A 20,321-nucleotide genomic window follows, 5' to 3' on the forward strand; every position below is an offset into this window, starting at 1 on the left:
TAGGTAAAATTAATTTCTCGATAATGAACGACATTAATTTTTCTTATCAATATTTTACATTTTAAGTAATGATATGTAGCTGACACAAAAAATTTCCCATGCGAATCGTGGATGAGTGGAAGGCTGAGTGACGAAACACTATCGTTATAAAGGTATATGAGCGCCACCCTCGTCTCCAACTCAGAAAGAAAGAGGAGCACATCTTTGATATTACTAGAGTATATATTTTTTATTAAAAATAAAAAAGAGTGATGATTTAGAGAAAAATAACCATATAAGAAAAGGTAAAATAACAAAAAATATATATTATTATTTTTAAATTGAGTAAATGATGCACTGAATCTCCAGTATTTCAGTAGTACTAAAAATATTTCTCATAAAGAGAAAAAGTAAAGGGACAAAAGTCCTCAATTCATAAAAGGTTTTTATTGTAACAGATAAAAATATATCTTATAAATAAATAAAAGTATATGAAATTATGTGGATTTATATGAAAAAGAAGTGAAAGAAAATATGAATTTTATAAACTACACTTTTATACATGTAGGAGCGAAATTTTGACAATTTTTTTTATCTAAATATCATATGAACAATATCTTTTATTAGACTGCGACGCAAAGTAATTCGTTACGATTGGTAGTGAATTACGTTCGCCAATAATTTTATGATACATGATTTATTTTCGCAGAAAAAAATTGACTGGACGAAGTTTGCTACTAGTGATAGTAAATTTGGTACGTAATATGGCCACATGTCATGAAATCATAGACGACAAAATTCGCTATCAGTCATAATGAATTACGTCAGGTGATAGTCTAATAAAAATTACTATTTACATGATATTTGGATAAAATGTTTGAAATCACTGTTCCAAGTCGTAAAACATGAAATATTTTACAGTTTTTCAGTAAGTGACGGCTGCCTATGCAAGTTAGAGAGAGAGAGAGAGAGAGGGAGAGAGAGGGAGATTTGAATAAATCAGTGGGAGACAAGCAATAGACAAAACACACAACAGCTTCCTTAGTTCATGCATGCAAGCTCATCCAATTGGTTCAACAATCTCAACATTTCAACCTCAACCAACAAAGTAAAAGCAAAAGTGGAAAAATAAAACCACCACCCAAAATACACTGAATTGAACCATCTACTGTTTTGTAAGATGAAAAAGAAAGAAAAGTTCCCCTAACAAAGCCTGGAAGAATTAATCACACACACCTGTTTAATTTGCTTTGCTTTGTCGCCCACCAGTACCACCACAAACCCTAACCTCAAAACCCCTCTTTTAATAAACAAATAGAAACCCAAAATTACACTAACCCCCCCACTAATCTCTCTTTTACTTTCTCTCCATCTGTCGCCTTCAATTGCGACTTTCTGCCACTCCCACCCATTCTCTCTCTCTCTCTCTCTCTCTCTCTCTCTCTCTCTCTCTCTCACTTGGTATATAAAAATCAGAGCTTTTTTTTTGGGGTATGAATCAAATTGCTGAAACAAAGGAGCCAGAGGAGGAGCCAGTGTCTGAACCACAGGAAGTGTTACAGGGTTTGGAGAAGAATGAAGCAGTGAGTGGTGAAGAAGAGGAGAAGCCACCGGTGGACGATCCAATGGAACAAGACTCAGTCACTCCCGCCACCGTTTTTTGTATTAGGCTCAGGCAACCCAGGTCTAATTTGCTCTATAAGATGAGTGTCCCTGAACTTTGTCGCAATTTCAGGTATCTACAATAGAGTGCAGGAAAATTCACGGATTCTAGTTCAATTTCCTGCATTTGTTGATTTTTAACTCTCTCTTTTTTTTTTCGGTGAATAATTTTTACTCTTATCTGTTTTTTTGTTTGTTTTTGAAAGGGTGTGGTGGTGTCATGAATTGAGTGCTGGTTGATTTGAATATGACATTGCTAGTTCAAAATAAATTTGATGAGAGCAAATTTTGTTTGCATTTTGAGTGTTAAACTCTCACAGACTCACTATATCAAAATAGAAAATTTTCATCTTTTGTATGGTTGAACTGGGTGGGGATCACCATATCTACTGTAAGATTTTATGATATATATATATATATTTTTTTTCTTTTTACCATTTTTATTTGTCTGTTGCATTCAACAGTTGGTTGTATATCCACTGACAAAACAGTGAAGCTAGATTGGAAAGAGATGCCACGGAAATAATCCTGTTCCATAACATATGTAAAGGAAAGAGATGCCCTTGAAAGTGATTGCAACCAAATACAACAGAGAACAGCATAAAGTGCAAACTGCCATAATTTTTATTGCTGAAGCCCTTGATACTTATCATGAGAAACTTCTCGAAATTGGCAGGACACACACAATAGTCACGAAAACTCTAAGGATATTGTTCCATAGGATATTAGCTTCTTGACAATGCAAAAATAAATATGCATCTATTTCTAAACCAACCCTACATACAACAAATTAGGCGGCATAGCTGTGTGATGTCTGCGAATCTGTAATGCCGTATTAGTATTAATTATATTAAGTATTTCTGTCCAAACAGATAATTTGACCTAGAATATGCCTTTGATTACCAGAGTAGGGGAACAAGTCAGAAATTGTAATAGGATTTAGAAGAAAGCACAGCGGAAGTGTCAATCGTCCAGAGTATTTTATTATAATTGGAAGAAAGACAAACAAAATCAAGTAAGTGCAAAAGAGGTTCTAAATAGTGCCTCATGTCCCAAGGGTGCGTATTTCCTTTGATCACTTTCTTTGGTAAAAATATCCTTTTATTACTTCTGGATTTTGTTCACATCAGATGGATAACCATTTAGATTGGGATGCTTCTTTTGGAGGATACTGAATCATTGCTTTGTTTTACTTTTTAATAAAATCACATTCTAAAAAAATAATGAGCAGATATCAATGCTTTGGATAAAGAAATCATGGAAAAATATAAAATGTACAGTGTATTTTTCCTTGAAAATGTGGATTGAGAAAACTTTCTGTCTTTATCTTCTGCTACAATTTTAAAAAAAAAATATTATTCTCACATATTTATTTGAATGTTCCAAATCGTCTGAGGAAGATATTTATGGAGATAATACTACCTGTTGTTGCATCTTTGCATTGCTTGGAAATCAACACAGTAAACATCTTGTCTTTAGTACACACATTGTTTTCATCTCAATAATAGTAATTTCATTCTTATGTCAGGGTGCTGCATCAATTCATGCATTTTACTTTTGCTTTCATTTGCAGTTGGAATTTCACTCTTTCTAATGTTTAAAATAGAATAAAACTTTTTTTCTTTTTTTCTCCATGTCAATATAATATTGAATAATCTTCATCTCTCCCTTAAATATTTATATAAGCATCTTTGGGAAGTAGAAAATAAGTAAATGGTCGGCTTCCTTGGCTGTTCTTCATAATCCCGTGGAGTGCTGGTGTAGCCAGTGCTCATTAGTCATCCCTATTATTGGGAATGAGCATATCATCTCACATTTCACAATGAATCTATTGGTGTAAGATTGAGATTTTGTGTTTGAGCACTTTGTGTAAAGTGAATTTGTTTGTGTATTATTTAGACCTTTTATAGCATACTAACTCTGGTACTGTCAATTTGTAAAAGAACTTATTAATTTTTTTTTTCCCCAGTGCTGTTTCCTGGTGCGGAAAACTGAATGCTATTGCTTGTGCTTCTGAAACGTGTGCCAGAATTCCAAGGTTGGTGTATTTTTATCCGTTGGTCATGTTTCCTTCCTGAAATTCTTGGTCCATGTGCTAAATGTTTTGTTAGAAATATGACTTTTGTTTGGATAGGTCGTTGATGGATCAAAAGAACTGATTAGATTCAGATTACTTTTGCAGGGCCTTTGCATTTTAGAATTTATGGATAATTTCAAGAAGATTTGATTGATTAATGTTTCAAACTTTCTCAACTATTTTTATCCTATTGTTAGACCCAGAAGAGGCACTAGGAAGAGATATTATGGGATAGATATTCTTGTAGATTTATATGGGTGACTGTTTCTTGGCTTCTTTCTCTAATTGGCTTATGTAATATTTTTCTTGCTCTTAATCAGTTTCTTCATTTATTGGCAAATAAATTTGTCAACTTTCAGTTTTGTCCTGTCCAGTTTCTACTTTCTAGTAATATTGTAAAAAGTTCATAAAACAATGTGTTAAACTATGGGTTGAAATCAGACTTTCTGATCAATATCAACATATATTGTATGCATATTATAGGCGTATTCATTTGTTAGACAGACCCACAAGCAAATTTGAATGTACAGAGCTTATGCCAAACAGACTTGTTCATGTGCTATATAAGCTGAGCTTAATGATGTCCGAAGCTCATATCATTTATTAAATGTACTTCTAATATTTGTTCAAATCATTAAATTTTTATTGACGAACAGTCCCATCTGATGTCTAACCCTGCTAAATCATGTCTACCCATTGCTTTGACTCGCTAACAACTCTGTATGTTTGTTTTGTTGGCAATTTTGTGATGATTATTGTTGTTTTTCTTTTTACCATAGCTCAACTACAAATCCACCATTTTGGATCCCTATACATATTGTGATCCCGGAGAGGCCGACTGAATGTGCAGTATTTAATGTCATAGCAGGTATTTTTAATGTCATTGCTTCCTTCTATAACCATGGGTGTTTCATTTTTGCTGTGTTTGGTGGTTTTGTTTGATCTTATTCTTCACTCAGCAGTAATGCCAAGCCTAAACAATAGTAAAGTTAGGAGTTGGTTTTTCAATTTCATTACCAGTATCAAGATTCTGCTAAGTCCCTGAGGCCACTCCACATTGTAATCCTGCATAAACTAACTTTATTAATATATGGATTTAGGAATATAAAGTTCGAGTACAAGGCCTCAAGTTAAAAAGCAAAGAAGGAATCTTTTAATCTTCAGAACTTTTGGCACTCATGTATGTTGAATTAAACCCTTGCAAGATCTTGATCTGGATAGCCTTTAAGCATCATATTTCAGATGTTATTGACACATCAGAGTACTCTTTTTGATTTGATGTTGGGGTATTAATTGTGGTCAATCTTTATGAAGTTGTTGTCTCTCAATCAGAGGGGCAATATAACCGATATCAATGAAAAGTTCGAAGGATGTTCATGATGACAATATATGCATTATTATTATTAACATAACCAATTTACATTGAATTTTTTGACAAGTCATATCTCATTTGTAATATTGGTAAAATGAAAAAGCAGCCAAGTTGAATCTAAATGATGCAATCTATAAAACCTGCAATGGAATTTGAGGTTCTCTATAACAGTAGCAGATATGTAAATCATGGAATTAGCATTCAGCTCATCTATAAATCACCTCAAATACGGGAATGTTTGGTTTATTTTGCTTGATGGACTATCCATCATATGGGAATAACATTTTGATGTTATTTCTTGTCTCTGTTTTTTCCTGGTCTTTTAGTTTCCGAACTGAACTGCTTCATTATTTGTGTGTATTTGGATATTTGATTAGTTGCACTGTATGCCTTCTGCAGATTCTCCTCGTGATTCTGTCCAGTTTATTGAATGGTCCCCTACCTGTTGTCCCCGTGCATTATTGATAGCAAATTTCCATGGGAGGGTAACTATTTGGACTCAGCCATCGCATGTGAGTTACTATGGAGATAATACTATCATAATCTCTAGCATAGTATAATTGCAAGTACTCTGTCATAAGCTTTCCCATGGCCATAGGTTTAATTCTGTGTGCCTGTAATAGAAAATGTGTTGCTAAGACTTACCCCAAACTTTATAGTTGCCTGTATTATTTAGGTGGTTTTTTTAAATCCCAGGATGGGAGATTTAGCTATTTAATATATATTATATATTATAGCCTAGCCTTACTAGGAGCTTAATGTGATTGACTTACCACTTGTGTCTTCCAGTGGGATGATATTTTGCCCACCTTTAACCTTCCATCACATGGCTTATCCATTGTTCATATATTTATGTTGTTTGTTTGTTACTGATTTCTTGTCCATTCAGGGGCCAGCCAATCTTGTACGTGATACTAGCTGCTGGCTGCGTGAGCATGAGTGGCGACAAGATATTGCAGTTGTTACAAAGTGGCTATCAGGGGTGTCTCTGGTATGCAGTTAACTTCTCTTCTATGTGTTCAAATTTTCGTTATGTTGTTTTTTAGGAAATCTTGTAAACATTTTTTTTCCTGGGTACGTTCTTATAAACATTTCTATTTGTCTAACTATGCCCTTAAACTTATGTGGTTATACAAAGCATGGGGAAAAAGAAAACAAAATTTTTTCTCTAAAAAACTATCTCTCTCTCAACAACTCTCTAAACAAATCACTGTAAAAAAAATCCTATCTCTAAAAGTTCTTTAGAGAGCGAGCTTTTTTATAGAAAGAGAGAAATTAAGAGGGGGAGATATATTTTTTTGAGAAAGAAAGCTTTGTTTCAAGAGAGAGTTTTTTTAAAGGTAAATGGATAAATTAAATTTTTTTTCCTCTAAATTAATTTCCCCCCCTCCAAAACCCCCCCAATTTGGAAGAAAAATTATTTTTTAACAAAAAGAAAGGTTTCACAAGATTAGTGAAAATCCCTAATTGCCCTTCAGCCACAAAGTCATTTGATCTGTGCAATTACTTACAATTTGCACTGTAACTAGCGTGCATCTAACCAAACACATATAAATCTTGTGCAATTTGAATCTGATCCTTTTAATCTGAATAAATTACTTTTCTTGAAAAAATCAGTATAGGTGGCTTTCATCTAAACCTAGTGCTTCTGCCAATTCGAAGTCAACATTTGAGGAAAAGTTTCTTTCACAACAATCTCAAACTTCAGGTCAATTCTTTTTGTATATGGCATTTTGATTGTCAGTTTTTTAAGTAAGGTTGTTCACTGTGGTGGTGGTAATGTGATATTTGGAAGAATACTACTGTTTTTATTGCATTTTTGGCAATATTTTTTAATTCTTTTTGTCCTTTTTTAGTGAACCATATGAGAAAGGAAGCTAAAATTGTATCATCCGTGGTGCAATACGACAAGGAATTATCGTGCCGAATAGGTTGTGGAAGTGGAGGGATCCATGTGTGTACAGTGGGTGTATGTTGTGTGTTGGGAGTTTGAGTGTTGTACAACTACTCTTCGTAACTTCATTGATCATAGTGAATTAGTTTCTTTCACCCATGGACATAGGCCTACCACTTTCTCCTCTTATTTTTCTGCTGCACATCAGGCTATAACAATTTTCCATGTTGTTTTTGTGATTTAGTGATAAGTGTCTTCATGAAGACAAATCATTTGAGATGAGTACTGGACTTAATCTTCTTTCCAATTTTGGTTGATTTTGTCTTTTAATTATAATAATCAACCATTTAGTGGCTGGCTGATGCCAATTCTTAGAATACATTGTAGCGGTTGTTCTCTCTTTTTCTTTTTCTTGTCTACATCCTAAAGTTTTAACATGGTATAAGAGCAATACCATCTGCCATGACTTGTGTGTCTGTTTATGCTAAATTGAGTTCTTGGAACTCTATGTATATGCCCCTTTTGTTTTCCCTTAACCTTATTGTTTTCTTAGAAGTGAGATATTTCTGTTTTGGAAAAAAAAGTAAAATGTCAGTTCATGTTCTCGCTGGTTTCTTCTAAACAGCCAATGGTGGCTGCAATTTGAGAACTTTCAGGTGTCCTTTGGGCATCCAACAGTGAGGATCAGGCTGGTCATGTCTGACAGGCAGTGGGAGTGATAGACTGTGGTTGGGTGAGTGGCTGCTTCACCAGGTTGTGCGTGTTTATCTGTTGACATGTTTTTGGAGGTTGTGCATCTGTTTAAATTTCTCGAGCAACCGGTGGTAGTTCCCATTGATATCAGTCCGGTCGTGGTTGGTTCATGCTGGGAGGAGAGATGGAATTGAGCTGGGTTGCACATTTTTTGGACCTTTTTGGTGTGTTTTGCTGCGTTTCAGGATTGGGTCTGTGTTTTCCTAGTCCAGGCAATGTTGTTTGGCAGCTTGTAGGTACGCCGATGACAGTGGTGCTCCAGGGAGGCGTTTTCAGGTCTGTGTTGTTATTTCTAGTGACTTTTTCTGGTAAATTTTCCCTCCTTGGTGGTTCGGGTATTTGCTTCTTGATATCATCCTGTTTGAGGAGGAACAACAAAGCTAGCTCATGATTGCTGACCACATTTGGGTGGATGTTGGTGCCACGTTTGGCTGTTGAGGAGTTCCTGTTGATTGTGATTGGCAGCACTTGGCTGGTGGTAATGATGTTCTTGTTGCTGCTCTGCCTCTGTTTGATTCTGTTTGAGGTTTGGAAGTAATTTTGTGTGGTTTGTATGGAGATTATTATTCTAGGTTTCTTTCGCAGATTGAAGACTGGGCACTAGTAAAGGTCCCTAATTTGTGTTACCAGGTGGTATGATTCCCGACACAGTGTTCTTGAGATTAAATTAGGAGGCTGAGGGAGCCACCAAAAAGAAAGTTTGAATATTCCATAAACTTATCTCATATGCTTGGGACGTGTGACAACGAGAAGCAAGGAGCTATCAACCAAGGACGTTGCCAAGATTTGTGCTTCAAGGGGAGTACTAGTTGCCTAAGTTTTGTTATTTGATGGGCTGGTGGTTTGCTACTTGTATCAAGCTTAAACATAGTGAGCTTATGCTTGAGGTGGGGTGTTAGAAGATATTAGGATTAATTGTCTTGTTAGTATTTGTTGCGTAAAATCGGCAAGTGCACCGATCGTACCAAGTAATAAAATAGTGAGTAGAGATCGTCTCCGCGAGGATTGAGGCACCGAATTTATTTTAACTATTCCTTTCTTATTGGATGAACAAAAGTTGGTTTTGAGAGTAATTGTGTTTGTGAAATTGTGAACTATTCAAGACTTGTGAACAATTCAGAGAATGATTTGAAAACTTGAGAATAAAAGATTTTGAGAAAAATACTTAAAAAGGCTATTGCAGTAAAGGACGCCAACACCTTTCCGATCCCCACCTTGTAATATTGATTAATGTTTATATTTAATTACCCAATTGATCAAACAATTCACCATCTAATTATTAATTAGTTAAGCCCTAATCCCTTAGTGATCTTAACTTTATTAACCTTATTAGAATCCTAATCCCTTAGAAATCCTTTTTCAAGTTAATCCTTTAACCCAGTGAATTTTCCACGTTTGCAGTTCATGTAGCCTATCCCTAGTGCATACATGAATTGTTATTTTACTCTTGTCAGGAACTAGAATCCCAATATTCCTATTGAAAACCCTAACCCTCGCAATCCTAATAGAGTGATCAATTCTAAAAGAATTAAAAGATAAAGAACAAGATAAAATAAATGCAATTGAAATAATTAAATATAAAATTAACCAAACTACAAGAGGTTCACATCAAGGGTTGTGACCCTTACCACAATATAAAAAGACTAGCCAGACATATTCATGTCTGACAATTCTAAGAATTGAAAAGAATTCATAAAATAAAATAATAAAACCAGAAAATTGGAGAAGAAGCTTGCTCTGCGTTCTGCCTCCGTCTTCCTCTCTGTGCAAAAGCTCCCTTTCTCTTGAGGTCTGAGTCTCTATTTATAGAGTCTTTGACCTAGTGTAGAATCTTGATTGAATCCTTGTCGTAATCTCAGTGTGATCTGTCTCTGATTTAAAACAGATTTAATGTTGATTGACGCACCTCCCACGCCACTAGTGTGGTTCCCACGCTATGAGCGTGGGAGTTTTTCTTCAGAATCCTGGAGCTCCACGCAACTAGCGTGGTTTCCACGCTGCAAGCGTGGACTGATTGAGAGTCTGGCGCTACTAGCGTCAATGCCACGCTAGTAGCGTGGTAGCTTCTGCCTGTTTTTGATCTCTGGCGCTACTAGCGTGAATCCCACGCTAGTAGCGTGGATGCCTCTGGCTGAAAAGCTCCTTTCATGCTTTGAGCGTCATACCCACGCTGTGAGTGTGGGCCTTCAGTTTAGCTTTTTCCTTTTTAGCTCCAGTTTGTCTGTTTTTCCTACGAAATCAACATAAAATCAGTATGCAATCTCTGATTAAGATTTTGACAGATTAACAGTGATTATTGCCCTTTTTGCTTAAGATTTAATCAACATTCTTTCTCTTTTTGGCTTAGATTTCCTTATATGCTGAATGCATATCAGTATTGGCCTTGTAGTAGTAGTACTAGTACTTGACCTAAGTAATATCTTTCTATCAAATTCATACCACATTGTCATTCTCTCTTTTTCTTTTTTATTGTTTAAACCCTAAAGTTTTAAAAGCTATCAAGCCCGGATAATTCAAAAGAGGAGCCATGCCTGTATCAGACACTGATGCCATGATGACACTTGTAATCCTAGTGGAACACTTTCCAAATTGTGTGTCTACATCTGTATCATGTTCTGTGTCTGTGCTTCTTAGGCTTATTCTAACGCAAATTTTTTATATTGATGATGATGGTGGTGGTGACGACCATGACGATGCCGAAAATTATAACTACGTTTTCCTCTTATTTGATTGCTTATTTCAGTTATTTGTTTAATAGCTCATTTTTTATGTTCATTTTTCTTTCTAATTAATAGTGCATATCTGTATATTAAATTTCTGTATGCTTGTGTCTGACACATGAAATTTGTTTGGTTTCAGCCAGATGGCCCAATTTTCTTTGTGTATGTTCTGTATTCTCATCAGGCTCGGTTCAACTTCATTGGGCCCAGTGGCCTTGTCAGAATGCGACAGCACCCAAATGGTTTTGCACTAGTAAAGGACTATTGGGTTGTGGGCCTAGTGGCATAATGGCTGGTGATGCTATAATTACAGAGAGTGGTGCCATGCATGTAGCAGGTGTGCCAATTGTTAATCCATCCACCATCGTTGTTTGGGAGGTTATGCCTGGGCCTGGAAATAGTTTCCAAGTAACTCCAAAGACAAGTACCAATAATGGTGTCCCACCTCTTAGCCCACCCAACTGGACGGGTTTTGCACCTTTAGCGGCATATTTATTTAGTTGGCAAGATTATCTATTATCTGAAGAAAAGCAAGGGAAAAAACAGACAGACCAAAACTTTGGTGATTCTATACCACTTCACTGCTCACCAGTTTCAAATTTTTCAGCATATGTGAGTCCTGAAGCCGCAGCTCAATCTGCGGCAACCACTACATGGGGTTCTGGTGTAACAGCAGTAGCCTTTGATCCAACTCGTGGTGGTTCTGTGATAGCTGTTGTGATAGTTGAGGGTATGGACCTGATTCTGATTTGATCTTTTTCTCACACAGTAGTTGTTCTGTGCCTAGGCATGCCTTCATTAATAATGATTTTTTTTCCCCCCAGTTTCAATGTTTTCCTTCTTACATTATAATCTTCAACATCTATCATTATTTTACCCCTTTTATAACTGAGTCTTGTTGAATGGCGTTTAGATCTGGAAAGCTTTATTGTGTTTATCTGTTCAAGTTATTAAATTCATGTATATGTGAACCTAATATTTTTTTCCACCAGCTACTTTATAATTATTACTATTACCATCTTTAGTTCTACTCCATTACCTTCAATTAAATTCGTATCTCATTATTCAAAATGAAGAAATATGGAGATAATGTATATTCAAATATTAATTCTTTCCTTCATTTTTGGGTATACATTTCCCTTTTCAGCAGCCTGTGTACCCATCCACTGTCCCCCCCCCCCCCTCTCCATTGCAAGCATTTTGCAAAGAAGTTGTTTCCTAGACTCGAACCCTTGACCTTCCTATCACAAAGGAGCAGCCTTACCACTGCTCCAAGGCTCACCCTCGTTTGTAAATGAAACCAATGAATTTATTAAATAAACTTGTGTTGTGGTCAAAACTAGTTTGTATTTGATTAGCAACTATTCAGTTATGAAACAAAAGGATTTTATATATCCACAATTGAGAAGAAAAAATTGAATATCAAATTATAGTGATACTAATGGAACAGTACAAGCTTTGACATGTTCCCTCGTAATAGTCGTGTTTCCAGTCTTGCACTATTCATCCTTGTGCTAGTTGTATTCTAGCTGAGACCAACTAAAGTAACATATTGGAAGGACCCATATACTTATCTTGCCTTCTCTATGCCTCTATGTTTTGCGACAATGCTGACCATGATTCATGTTTTTCAGAATTTTATGCTAGATTTCTTGTACCCTGATTCTTGATCTAGGAACTTGATTTTATAATAATACAACTTATCTTACCTTTATAGGACAGTACATGTCCCCTTATGATCCAGATGAGGGCCCATCAATCACAGGGTGGAGAGTGCAACGCTGGGAATCATCTTTACAGCACGTTGTCCTCCATCCAATATTTGGGAACCCTACTTCAAGTATGGGTGGACAGCCTCCAATGCAAACTGTTTGGCAGTCCAAAGTGGACCTAAGCATTGCACCAACTAATGATTTCATGAATCATCAAGCACTTGCAGTTGGAATGAATGCTGGTATGCAAAAGGTATCTGAGTCTGGCTTTGACATGTTAAAAGGGGTCAATTTTGATCCTTTTGATCTTCCAAGTGATATTAGGACACTTGCTCGAGTTGTTTATTCTGCTCATGGTGGTGAAATTGCTATTGCTTTTCTTCGGGGTGGTGTCCACATCTTCTCTGGTCCAAATTTTGCACCTGTAGACAACTATCAGATTAATGTTGGATCTGCAATTGCTGCTCCTGCTTTTTCTCCTACAAGCTGCTGTTCAGCTTCTGTTTGGCATGACACAAGTAAGGATCAGACAATATTGAAAATAATCCGGGTTCTTCCTCCTGCTATTCCAACTAGTCAAGTAAAGGCCAACTCATCAACCTGGGAGCGTGCAATTGCTGAAAGGTGATTTATTAAAACCCTTTTTACTACTTGGCATGTTAACTATTTCTTAATTATCCCATAAATTATTGGAAGTTGTGATTTATTTCCTTTTGCAATGGTTTATTTCGCTTCTAACATCTGTTGGGAAAAGCAGGTTTTGGTGGAGCCTTTTGGTTGGAGTTGATTGGTGGGACGCAGTCGGATGTACACAGAGTGCTGCTGAGGATCGTATTGGTAAGGAGTTGCCAATTATTAAGTCCTACTATTTTATTTTTATGTGTTCTTGAAGTTTGTTACAGGGAAGTTAGAGATGGTAATTATTTAGTCTTATTATTTTATTTTTTGGGGTTCCCTTGAAGTTTGTGCTAGGGAAATTTAAGAAAAGGGAAAATTAAATTTTACTTTGTTTTGTATATGCACTCTACTGTGTAATGTGCTATTGATACTCTATATTGATGAGTTTTTTTTTTTTTTTTTTGCAGTTTCACTTAATAGCGTTATTGCAGTATTGGATGCGGATTTCCATTCTCTTCCTTCTGCTCAGCACAGACAACAGTATTGTCCTGTATATTTCTGTGAACTGTCACCAATTGCTTTCATACTTATGTTCTTCATTGTTAGTTGCAGGGGTGTTCATGGGTGAAATTGGCAAGTATATGAATTTGAAAGTAATAAAGTGGATGAGTTTAGAATCTTCCCAAGAAGATGATAACTAATTACAACTACTCGTATCCTTAATTGTATTTGGAAGAAATCAGAATAGAAAGCAAAAATTGAATCCTAAAAATCTAGAAAGAAACTGCAAAAAACATTATGATAGGAAGTTAGGGAGTAAGCATGCAACATTGATGACATTAGGGATCCAATGCCACTTGGTTTTTCTAAGTAGTATTTAGAATTCCAACCTAACTAAGATCTTATCAATCAATTGATTAGGAGATTCCCTGGATTAACCAGTATCCAATTCCTTGGCATGTCAATCCTAACTGAAAATCTAAGTCGTGTAGATTTTTCAGGAACAGAGGTAATTTTTTTTTCTTAACTTGTGGATGGATAAAGAGCTTAAGATGTTGCACTGATCATAGTTGACATTTCATTTGAGTATAGTTCGATGCCATAGAGCTTTAACTTTAGGCTTCATAACAGGAAGTTATACAGACACAAGTTACACTTATGTTCCACGTGATGATCCTGATTTGTTAGCCTTCTTGTTTTAGAGCCTGTTTTGTGCATCTTTTTTTTAAGCTAAAAGCTACTTTTAAGTTAAAGTTAAAAAAAAAAACACTTAAAAAATAAAGCTAAAAGTTTTGGGTGATTATATAAAGTTATTCTCAGGGTTTTGAAGGTGGGAGAAGAAATGATTTGTTATTAGGGTAAATTATTAGGGTAAAGGGTAAAATTTGTAAATACAAGTTTCGAATAAGGGTGACTGAAAAATAAATGAGAACTCCAAAAAGTTGAAATATATCTTAAAAAAACTCCTCTTGGGAGGGAGCTTTTAGGTTTTTTTTTTTTATTCATTATAAAAATAAAAAAATTTATAATAAGAGCTTTTGTAAAAAAAAAATGGCTAAGCTTCTTATAAGGAGAGAAGCTAAAAAAGAGACCCGCCAAACGGGTATTTACTATGTTTCAAACTGGCACAATCCCCTCTAAAAATGTTCTAGATGTAGCCTTACATTTTTTAATTAATTTTTTAGCCATTTCATTGAATTGTTTAAATTTATTTATTAATTTAGTCTTAAATCCTTCAGAAAAGCTGCTAAAGCTCACTTTTCATCCAAACTTTCGTGATCCCTTTTGTGTGTCTTTCAGCTGGGACAATGCTTGCTATAAAGCTAAACAAAACTATTGTTATAAAGCTAAACAACATTATTGTTATAAAGCTAAACAACATTAACTTTACTATTTCAGTTTCTTCTGTTTATTGTAGTTTTTTTCCTCACGTGGAAATGGCTGTGTTGCTTCTTTTTGGGCCAACAGTAACTTGGTTTTGTATGATTGCAGAGTCTAGACAGGATAAAGTGTAGACTACTTGAAGGAGCAAATGCTCAAGAGGTCAGGGCAATGGTTCTGGATATGCAAGCTAGGTTGTTGTTGGATATGCTTGGGAAGGGAATTGAGTCTGCTTTGATAAATCCTTCAGCTTTAGTGCCTAATCCGTGGCAAGTATCTAGTGAGACATTATCCAGTGTTGACCCTGAAGCAGTTGCTGTTGATCCTGCACTAGTTCCAAGTATTCAGGTTTGCTTAGGTTACAGTTGTAATCACATGCTCCTTATTTTGTTTAATGAGAAGAACTAGAGTCCAGACAGAACTATCTGGTGCAGTGGTGGTTACTACATGGTTCTGTCTGCATACTCTGCTTGTTTATGTCTTGCCATACATTCTTTTATTTAAATTCACACAATTAAAAGAACTGAAACTGTTGCATTTATAATGCACTATTTATATAAACCTACCTACCAACCTATTGAATGTGTTTGTATATTAAACCATTCAATTCCCTCCCATCTTTCAATGAGCTGGCATTTCTTTGAATTTGTTAAATATTTGATTCTGTATACATCTACTCTTACTTGTTTCAATATCATGCAGGCCTATGTTGATTCAGTTCTTGATTTGGCTTCACATTTTATCACACGGTTGCGGCGTTATGCAAGTTTCTGTCGTACATTGGCCAGTCATGCTGTGACTGCAGGGACTGGAAGCAACCGAAACATGGTTGCTAGTCCTGCCCAAAGTTCTGCAACTCCTGCAACAAATCAGGGTCAGTGTGCAATGATATGATATTTTTTTTTTTGAATAACTATTTTTGTTATATTATAGTTTGTCTGGTTTCGTAACCAATTGTATAGATCCATACTTCTATAGTCTTTTCATTATGGATCTACTACAGAAGCAAAGATTTGGTGCTTTTTTTTATTTGTCACAGAAAATTATCAGTCGTCGTACCTGGAATGTAGGAAATCTCGCAGTCAATCCCTATATTTTAGGGATCCTTGTTCTGTCCATTGTTACCCTAATTAGGCTGATTAGATTTGATTCCTTGTAATTAGTTGTTTCCTTTTTGTACACATAGACCATGTGTGTATATATTGTAACCATTCATGCTTGGAAATAACAAGATACACAGATTTTTCACGTGGGATATCTTTAATCATCAGCATGACTGCATGTTCTTTATTGTTTATTTTACATTTCAAACTAAAGCAAAGACAACATTGTCCAGGAGGTCAAAATGGGACAACCAGTTCCAGTGGAAACCCACAGATGCAAGCTTGGGTGCAAGGGGCCATTGCCAAGATTAGTAGCACACCTGATGGGGTATCCAACACAACGCCTAACCCCCCTATCAGTGGTCCTTCTTCCTTTACGCCCATAAGCATTAATACAGGAACATTTCCTGGAACACCTGCAGTTCGACTTATTGGGGACTGTCATTTCCTTCATAGATTATGCCAACTTTTGCTTTTCTGTTTTTTCTTTCGTCGGACACAACTTCCCCGCTATATGGGTGGTGCGCATAGAACTGTCGATACAAATACACAAAAGCCTCAACCTAATGCTTCTGCTCCCGGAAAGGTGGATGATACTGCAAAACCTGTGTCAACTGTGGTTAGGTCAGATGATGGTCAGACAGGTCGAGTTGGTCAGCTTGTTCCTGGGGCAAAAGGAGGTGAAGAACCATCTCCTGGGCGTTCAAGACTTGGTACTGGAAATGCTGGCCAAGGATATACATTTGAAGAGGTATAACTTTATTATAACTCATCCGAAAGCTCCTATTTCAGTGATTTGTGTCTGACATAAATGTGTTTTGCAAGTTCTGGTAATTATTTATTTTGCTTACCTGACTGTTAATTTTACTTATGGTCTTACCGCACTGGTAATGCAGGTCAAGGTTCTTTTTCTAGTACTTATGGATCTCTGTCGCCGAACTGCTGGGCTGCAGCACCCATTACCAATTTCTCAGGTGGGGAGTAACAGCATTCAAGTTCGGCTGCATTATATTGATGGGAACTACACTGTACTGCCAGAGGTTGTGGAAGCATCCCTTGGCCCACATATGCAGGTAACTCTTTTATCATTCGAAGTTAGTGTTTCTAGGAGACAAGTGAAAGTAGTTATAATTAGTATTTCATGAGCATGATATACTATTGCCACAAATTTATGATGCCATTCAATTCATGATTTGAAAAAGTGATGTAATAGTGATAGAAGTTAATGAAGTAAGATTAGAAAGGGACTCTATTGTCTTTCTTTACGTAAGGATGGCTATTATAGCAGATGTATTTCTGATTTAGTGAGACAGCACACTGCGTTAGATTATGTAGGAGCAGTTGATTTGATGATTGAAAATCAAGCTTTTGATAAAATACATGTTTTTGTTCTTTTTGTTTCTTTTGGGTGCATTAAAATCTGTTTGCTTTCTAGGACTAAGTGACTAATTTTCCTGTGAATGACCGCTGCCCCAAAACTAAATAAAAAATGGCTATACAGAACATGCCCCGTCCTAGAGGTGCAGATGCTGCTGGTCTTCTACTGCGTGAGCTAGAACTCCACCCTCCAGCAGAAGAGTGGCATAGACGGAATATGTTTGGTGGACCTTGGTCTGATCCAGATGATGTAGATTATGCAAATGATACACCAAAGCTAGTTAGTTTAAATCCACTTGATTCCAGCTCAATGGAAAATTGTGATGTCTACTATGGAGCCAATGGTTTATGGCCAAGGAAGCGCAGGATGTCTGAACGAGATGCAGCTTTTGGGTTGAACACTTCTGTGGGTCTGGGAGCTTATCTTGGTATAATGGGATCTCGAAGAGATTGTATTACTACATTGTGGAAGACTGGCCTTGAAGGGGTCTGGTACAAGGTGCGAAGGGAAATCTCAGTTGTTTATGTTGCTTTCTGTCCATATGTACTTGTAAGGTTTTATGGTTATTGAATACTTGTTATTGAGTATGGTTTAGGAGAGTTTTTTTATAAATAAAAAAAAGAAAAAGAAAACTCTAATGTAGTCAATGCCAGGTTTTCTCTGTATATATCTCTACCGATAGATTGAGGAAAGTGCCAACTGGTGTAACTGTTTGATAGTGATTAAAATTTTTAGCAGTCCCAGACTTTGTTAATATGGTTAATCAGGGCCAATTTTGTAAACAACGACATTCCTTCGATGATGCTTGGAAATTAGTAATAGGCACTTGGTCTTTATTCTTCCGCTTGACCTCCTAATTTTATTGTCTGCCTGCAGGATATTATTTTATTTTCTGATTCTTATTTTTACTTTTGTGATGCAGTGCATAAGATGTCTGCGGCAAACTTCTGCTTTTGCCTCACCAGGTTCTGCCAATGTTCCTAGTCAAAATGACAGGGAGATTTGGTGGATCAATCGCTGGGCTTATGGCTGTCCAATGTGTGGTGGAACATGGGTTCGAGTTGTATAGCTGGATTTATTACAAATTGTCATTATGTGAATTTCTGTCGGGGTGAGGGAAGCAACACATATTTTTGGCTAATTATAGAACTGAATGTGGATCAAATGCTGACTGGAATTGTACAGGAGGGAGAGATGTTGATTTACTTGACAGGTTCATTCTCAGCATGTTGTCATCGTTGGTGACTAAATGAACTTGTATTTGAGTATTTGTCCTACTTATCACCTTGTTTGGTTCCAAGTATTCTGAAGTAATTCATCCAGATCTCCATTTTTTGGGAATAATGTTCCAGTCCCACTTATCCATGTAGAGTTTACAGTTGCTTCCTCCAGGTATATGTTCAAGTCCCACCATATCATGCTAGGCATATAGTGTTGTCCCCCCCCCCCCCCCCCCTCTCTTTCTTTCTCCCCACCAACACAATCTTTTTTTGTCCCAAGAAAAAATGAAATTCAAACAACATTTGAATTAGTCTTAAAATCAAATTTCTAAAAACTTATTGAAGCCCCACCATAGTAATTTGTATATAATTTTCAAATTTCTTAGATCAAGTTTATTTTGTCATTCTATACACCTCAAGGTAGAGAATAGGCAAAGGAGTTGGATATAAGCTAGCTAGTTTTGGCTGATCTTGGTCATGCAGAGTCTGATATTATTATGAGTCTTCTGGCTTTTAACTCTGAACTCTCATTATCTGTTCTGTAAAATGCATCACAAGTCAGCCGGATGATCATTTTGTCATAAATTTTTCCCTTCGGCCATGTTCCTTTTATTTTCTGACTTTTATAAGTTATTCATTCGACAATGCAGATTGTAAGACCTCTGTAATAACCCTGGTGAATATGTTTCATGCATGCAGGTGCTTTAATCTTCGCAAATAGGATTATTATATTAGAGGTTGCTGCCGAAGGACAAGAGAGTAGGAACTAATATTTGGTGTCCCTGATTAGTCCCAGAGAAAGCTCTGCATAGCATACTACTGACTCCTTGTGTGCACATGTGTGTGTAGAGGCGTCAAGTGGTCCGGGTGCTAGAGAAGTTTGCCTATTTCTTGGAACAGACAGAAACCATGTAATTAATTGAATAACTGAGCATTTTATGTCTTTAGAACTCTGTAAATTGATTAATTAGTTTATTTAATTTTTTGGGGCATACGCAATAGTATTATATTTAAGCAAGTTATACATCAATTTACTATGGGTCTATTATTTCTCCTGTTGTAAGATAAAATTACTTCTTACATATAAAAATGTGTGAGATTTATATTTTCTTTTTCTTCTCTTCACATTGATCCATATGACCTTCACACACTGTGTATAAAAGATAATTTTATTTTCTATAATATAAAAAACATTAAAACACATTTACTACACAGCCTAGTAGTTTATATTTTGGGTCATTGAGTATCTTCATATTCACTATATATATATATATATATATATATATATATATATATATAGGTAGGATCTTTTGACACTAGTGTCAAATTTGAATTTTGAGACCTCATTTGAGAGCCATTGGATAAAAAAAGATCAATGGTATCACATGTTTACAAATCAGAGTTGTTAATCTTTTTTTATCTAATGGCTCTCAGATGAAGTGGCAAATTTTAAATTTGACACTGGTGTCAAAGGATCCTACCTCATATATATATATATATATATATATATATATATATATATATATTGGAAATTCAATTCTTATGTTTCAGGAAGGTGAAACCATTTTCCTACTCACCCATGGACAAGCGTGCTAGATTTTTTATATGGAGAATTGTGTCTGGAAATTCGAAAATCTCTCTTGCAAGAGAGAAAAAAGTTTCTACACCTAGATGAAAACTAATACCCAAAAAAACATCCTTATGCACACCTAGCAAAAGTTGTGTTTTCTTTTTCCCTTACTACAGAAATATGAGAAACTAATACCCCTCATATAATTACTAACTATTTATGCGTGAATGTAGCATACAGGTTTGATGTTGTGCTTTACAGCTCAATAGAACAGGAAGAATGTCACTGAGGAATTCTTATATGCACTAAGGGGCCCATATCAATGGGAATAGGATGTTGATTTGATGTCTCCATGCATATTTGGTCAAATCAATTGTCTAAA

At 35.9% G+C, this 20,321-nt stretch overlaps 1 protein-coding gene across 1 annotated transcript; it reads left to right on the plus strand.

Annotated features, from left to right (window-relative positions):
* The first annotated feature begins 1,472 nt into the window (after positions 1 to 1,472).
* Positions 1,473 to 19,418, plus strand: LOC133317691 (mediator of RNA polymerase II transcription subunit 16). Its single transcript, XM_061519563.1, has 17 exons — positions 1,473 to 1,714; positions 3,611 to 3,679; positions 4,498 to 4,586; positions 5,490 to 5,602; positions 5,980 to 6,081; positions 6,708 to 6,798; positions 10,597 to 11,187; positions 12,175 to 12,793; positions 12,927 to 13,006; positions 13,255 to 13,337; positions 14,780 to 15,016; positions 15,371 to 15,542; positions 16,005 to 16,522; positions 16,668 to 16,844; positions 17,273 to 17,647; positions 18,072 to 18,541; positions 19,069 to 19,418. Exons 1-16 carry the CDS (start codon positions 1,473 to 1,475, stop codon positions 18,216 to 18,218), a joined length of 3,705 nt encoding a protein of 1,234 aa, XP_061375547.1. The 3' UTR covers positions 18,219 to 18,541; positions 19,069 to 19,418.
* Positions 19,419 to 20,321: the final 903 nt, after the last annotated feature.

This window comes from Gastrolobium bilobum, unplaced genomic scaffold (genome assembly GCF_033153095.1).
Source record: "Gastrolobium bilobum isolate Gb01-03AN ecotype WA unplaced genomic scaffold, APGP_CSIRO_Gbil_v1 utg13468, whole genome shotgun sequence".
Classification (NCBI taxonomy): Eukaryota; Viridiplantae; Streptophyta; class Magnoliopsida; order Fabales; family Fabaceae; genus Gastrolobium; species Gastrolobium bilobum.

Bases quoted from the DNA above. Each gene is read 5' to 3' on its own strand.
- LOC133317691 (XM_061519563.1), top strand. From the start codon at position 1,473: ATGAATCAAATTGCTGAAACAAAGGAGCCAGAGGAGGAGCCAGTGTCT. The intron at 5,603-5,979 runs GTGAGTTACTAT...TTGTCCATTCAG, and splicing joins TTTGGACTCAGCCATCGCAT to GGGCCAGCCAATCTTGTACG. The intron at 6,799-10,596 runs GTCAATTCTTTT...GTTTGGTTTCAG, and splicing joins ACAACAATCTCAAACTTCAG to CCAGATGGCCCAATTTTCTT.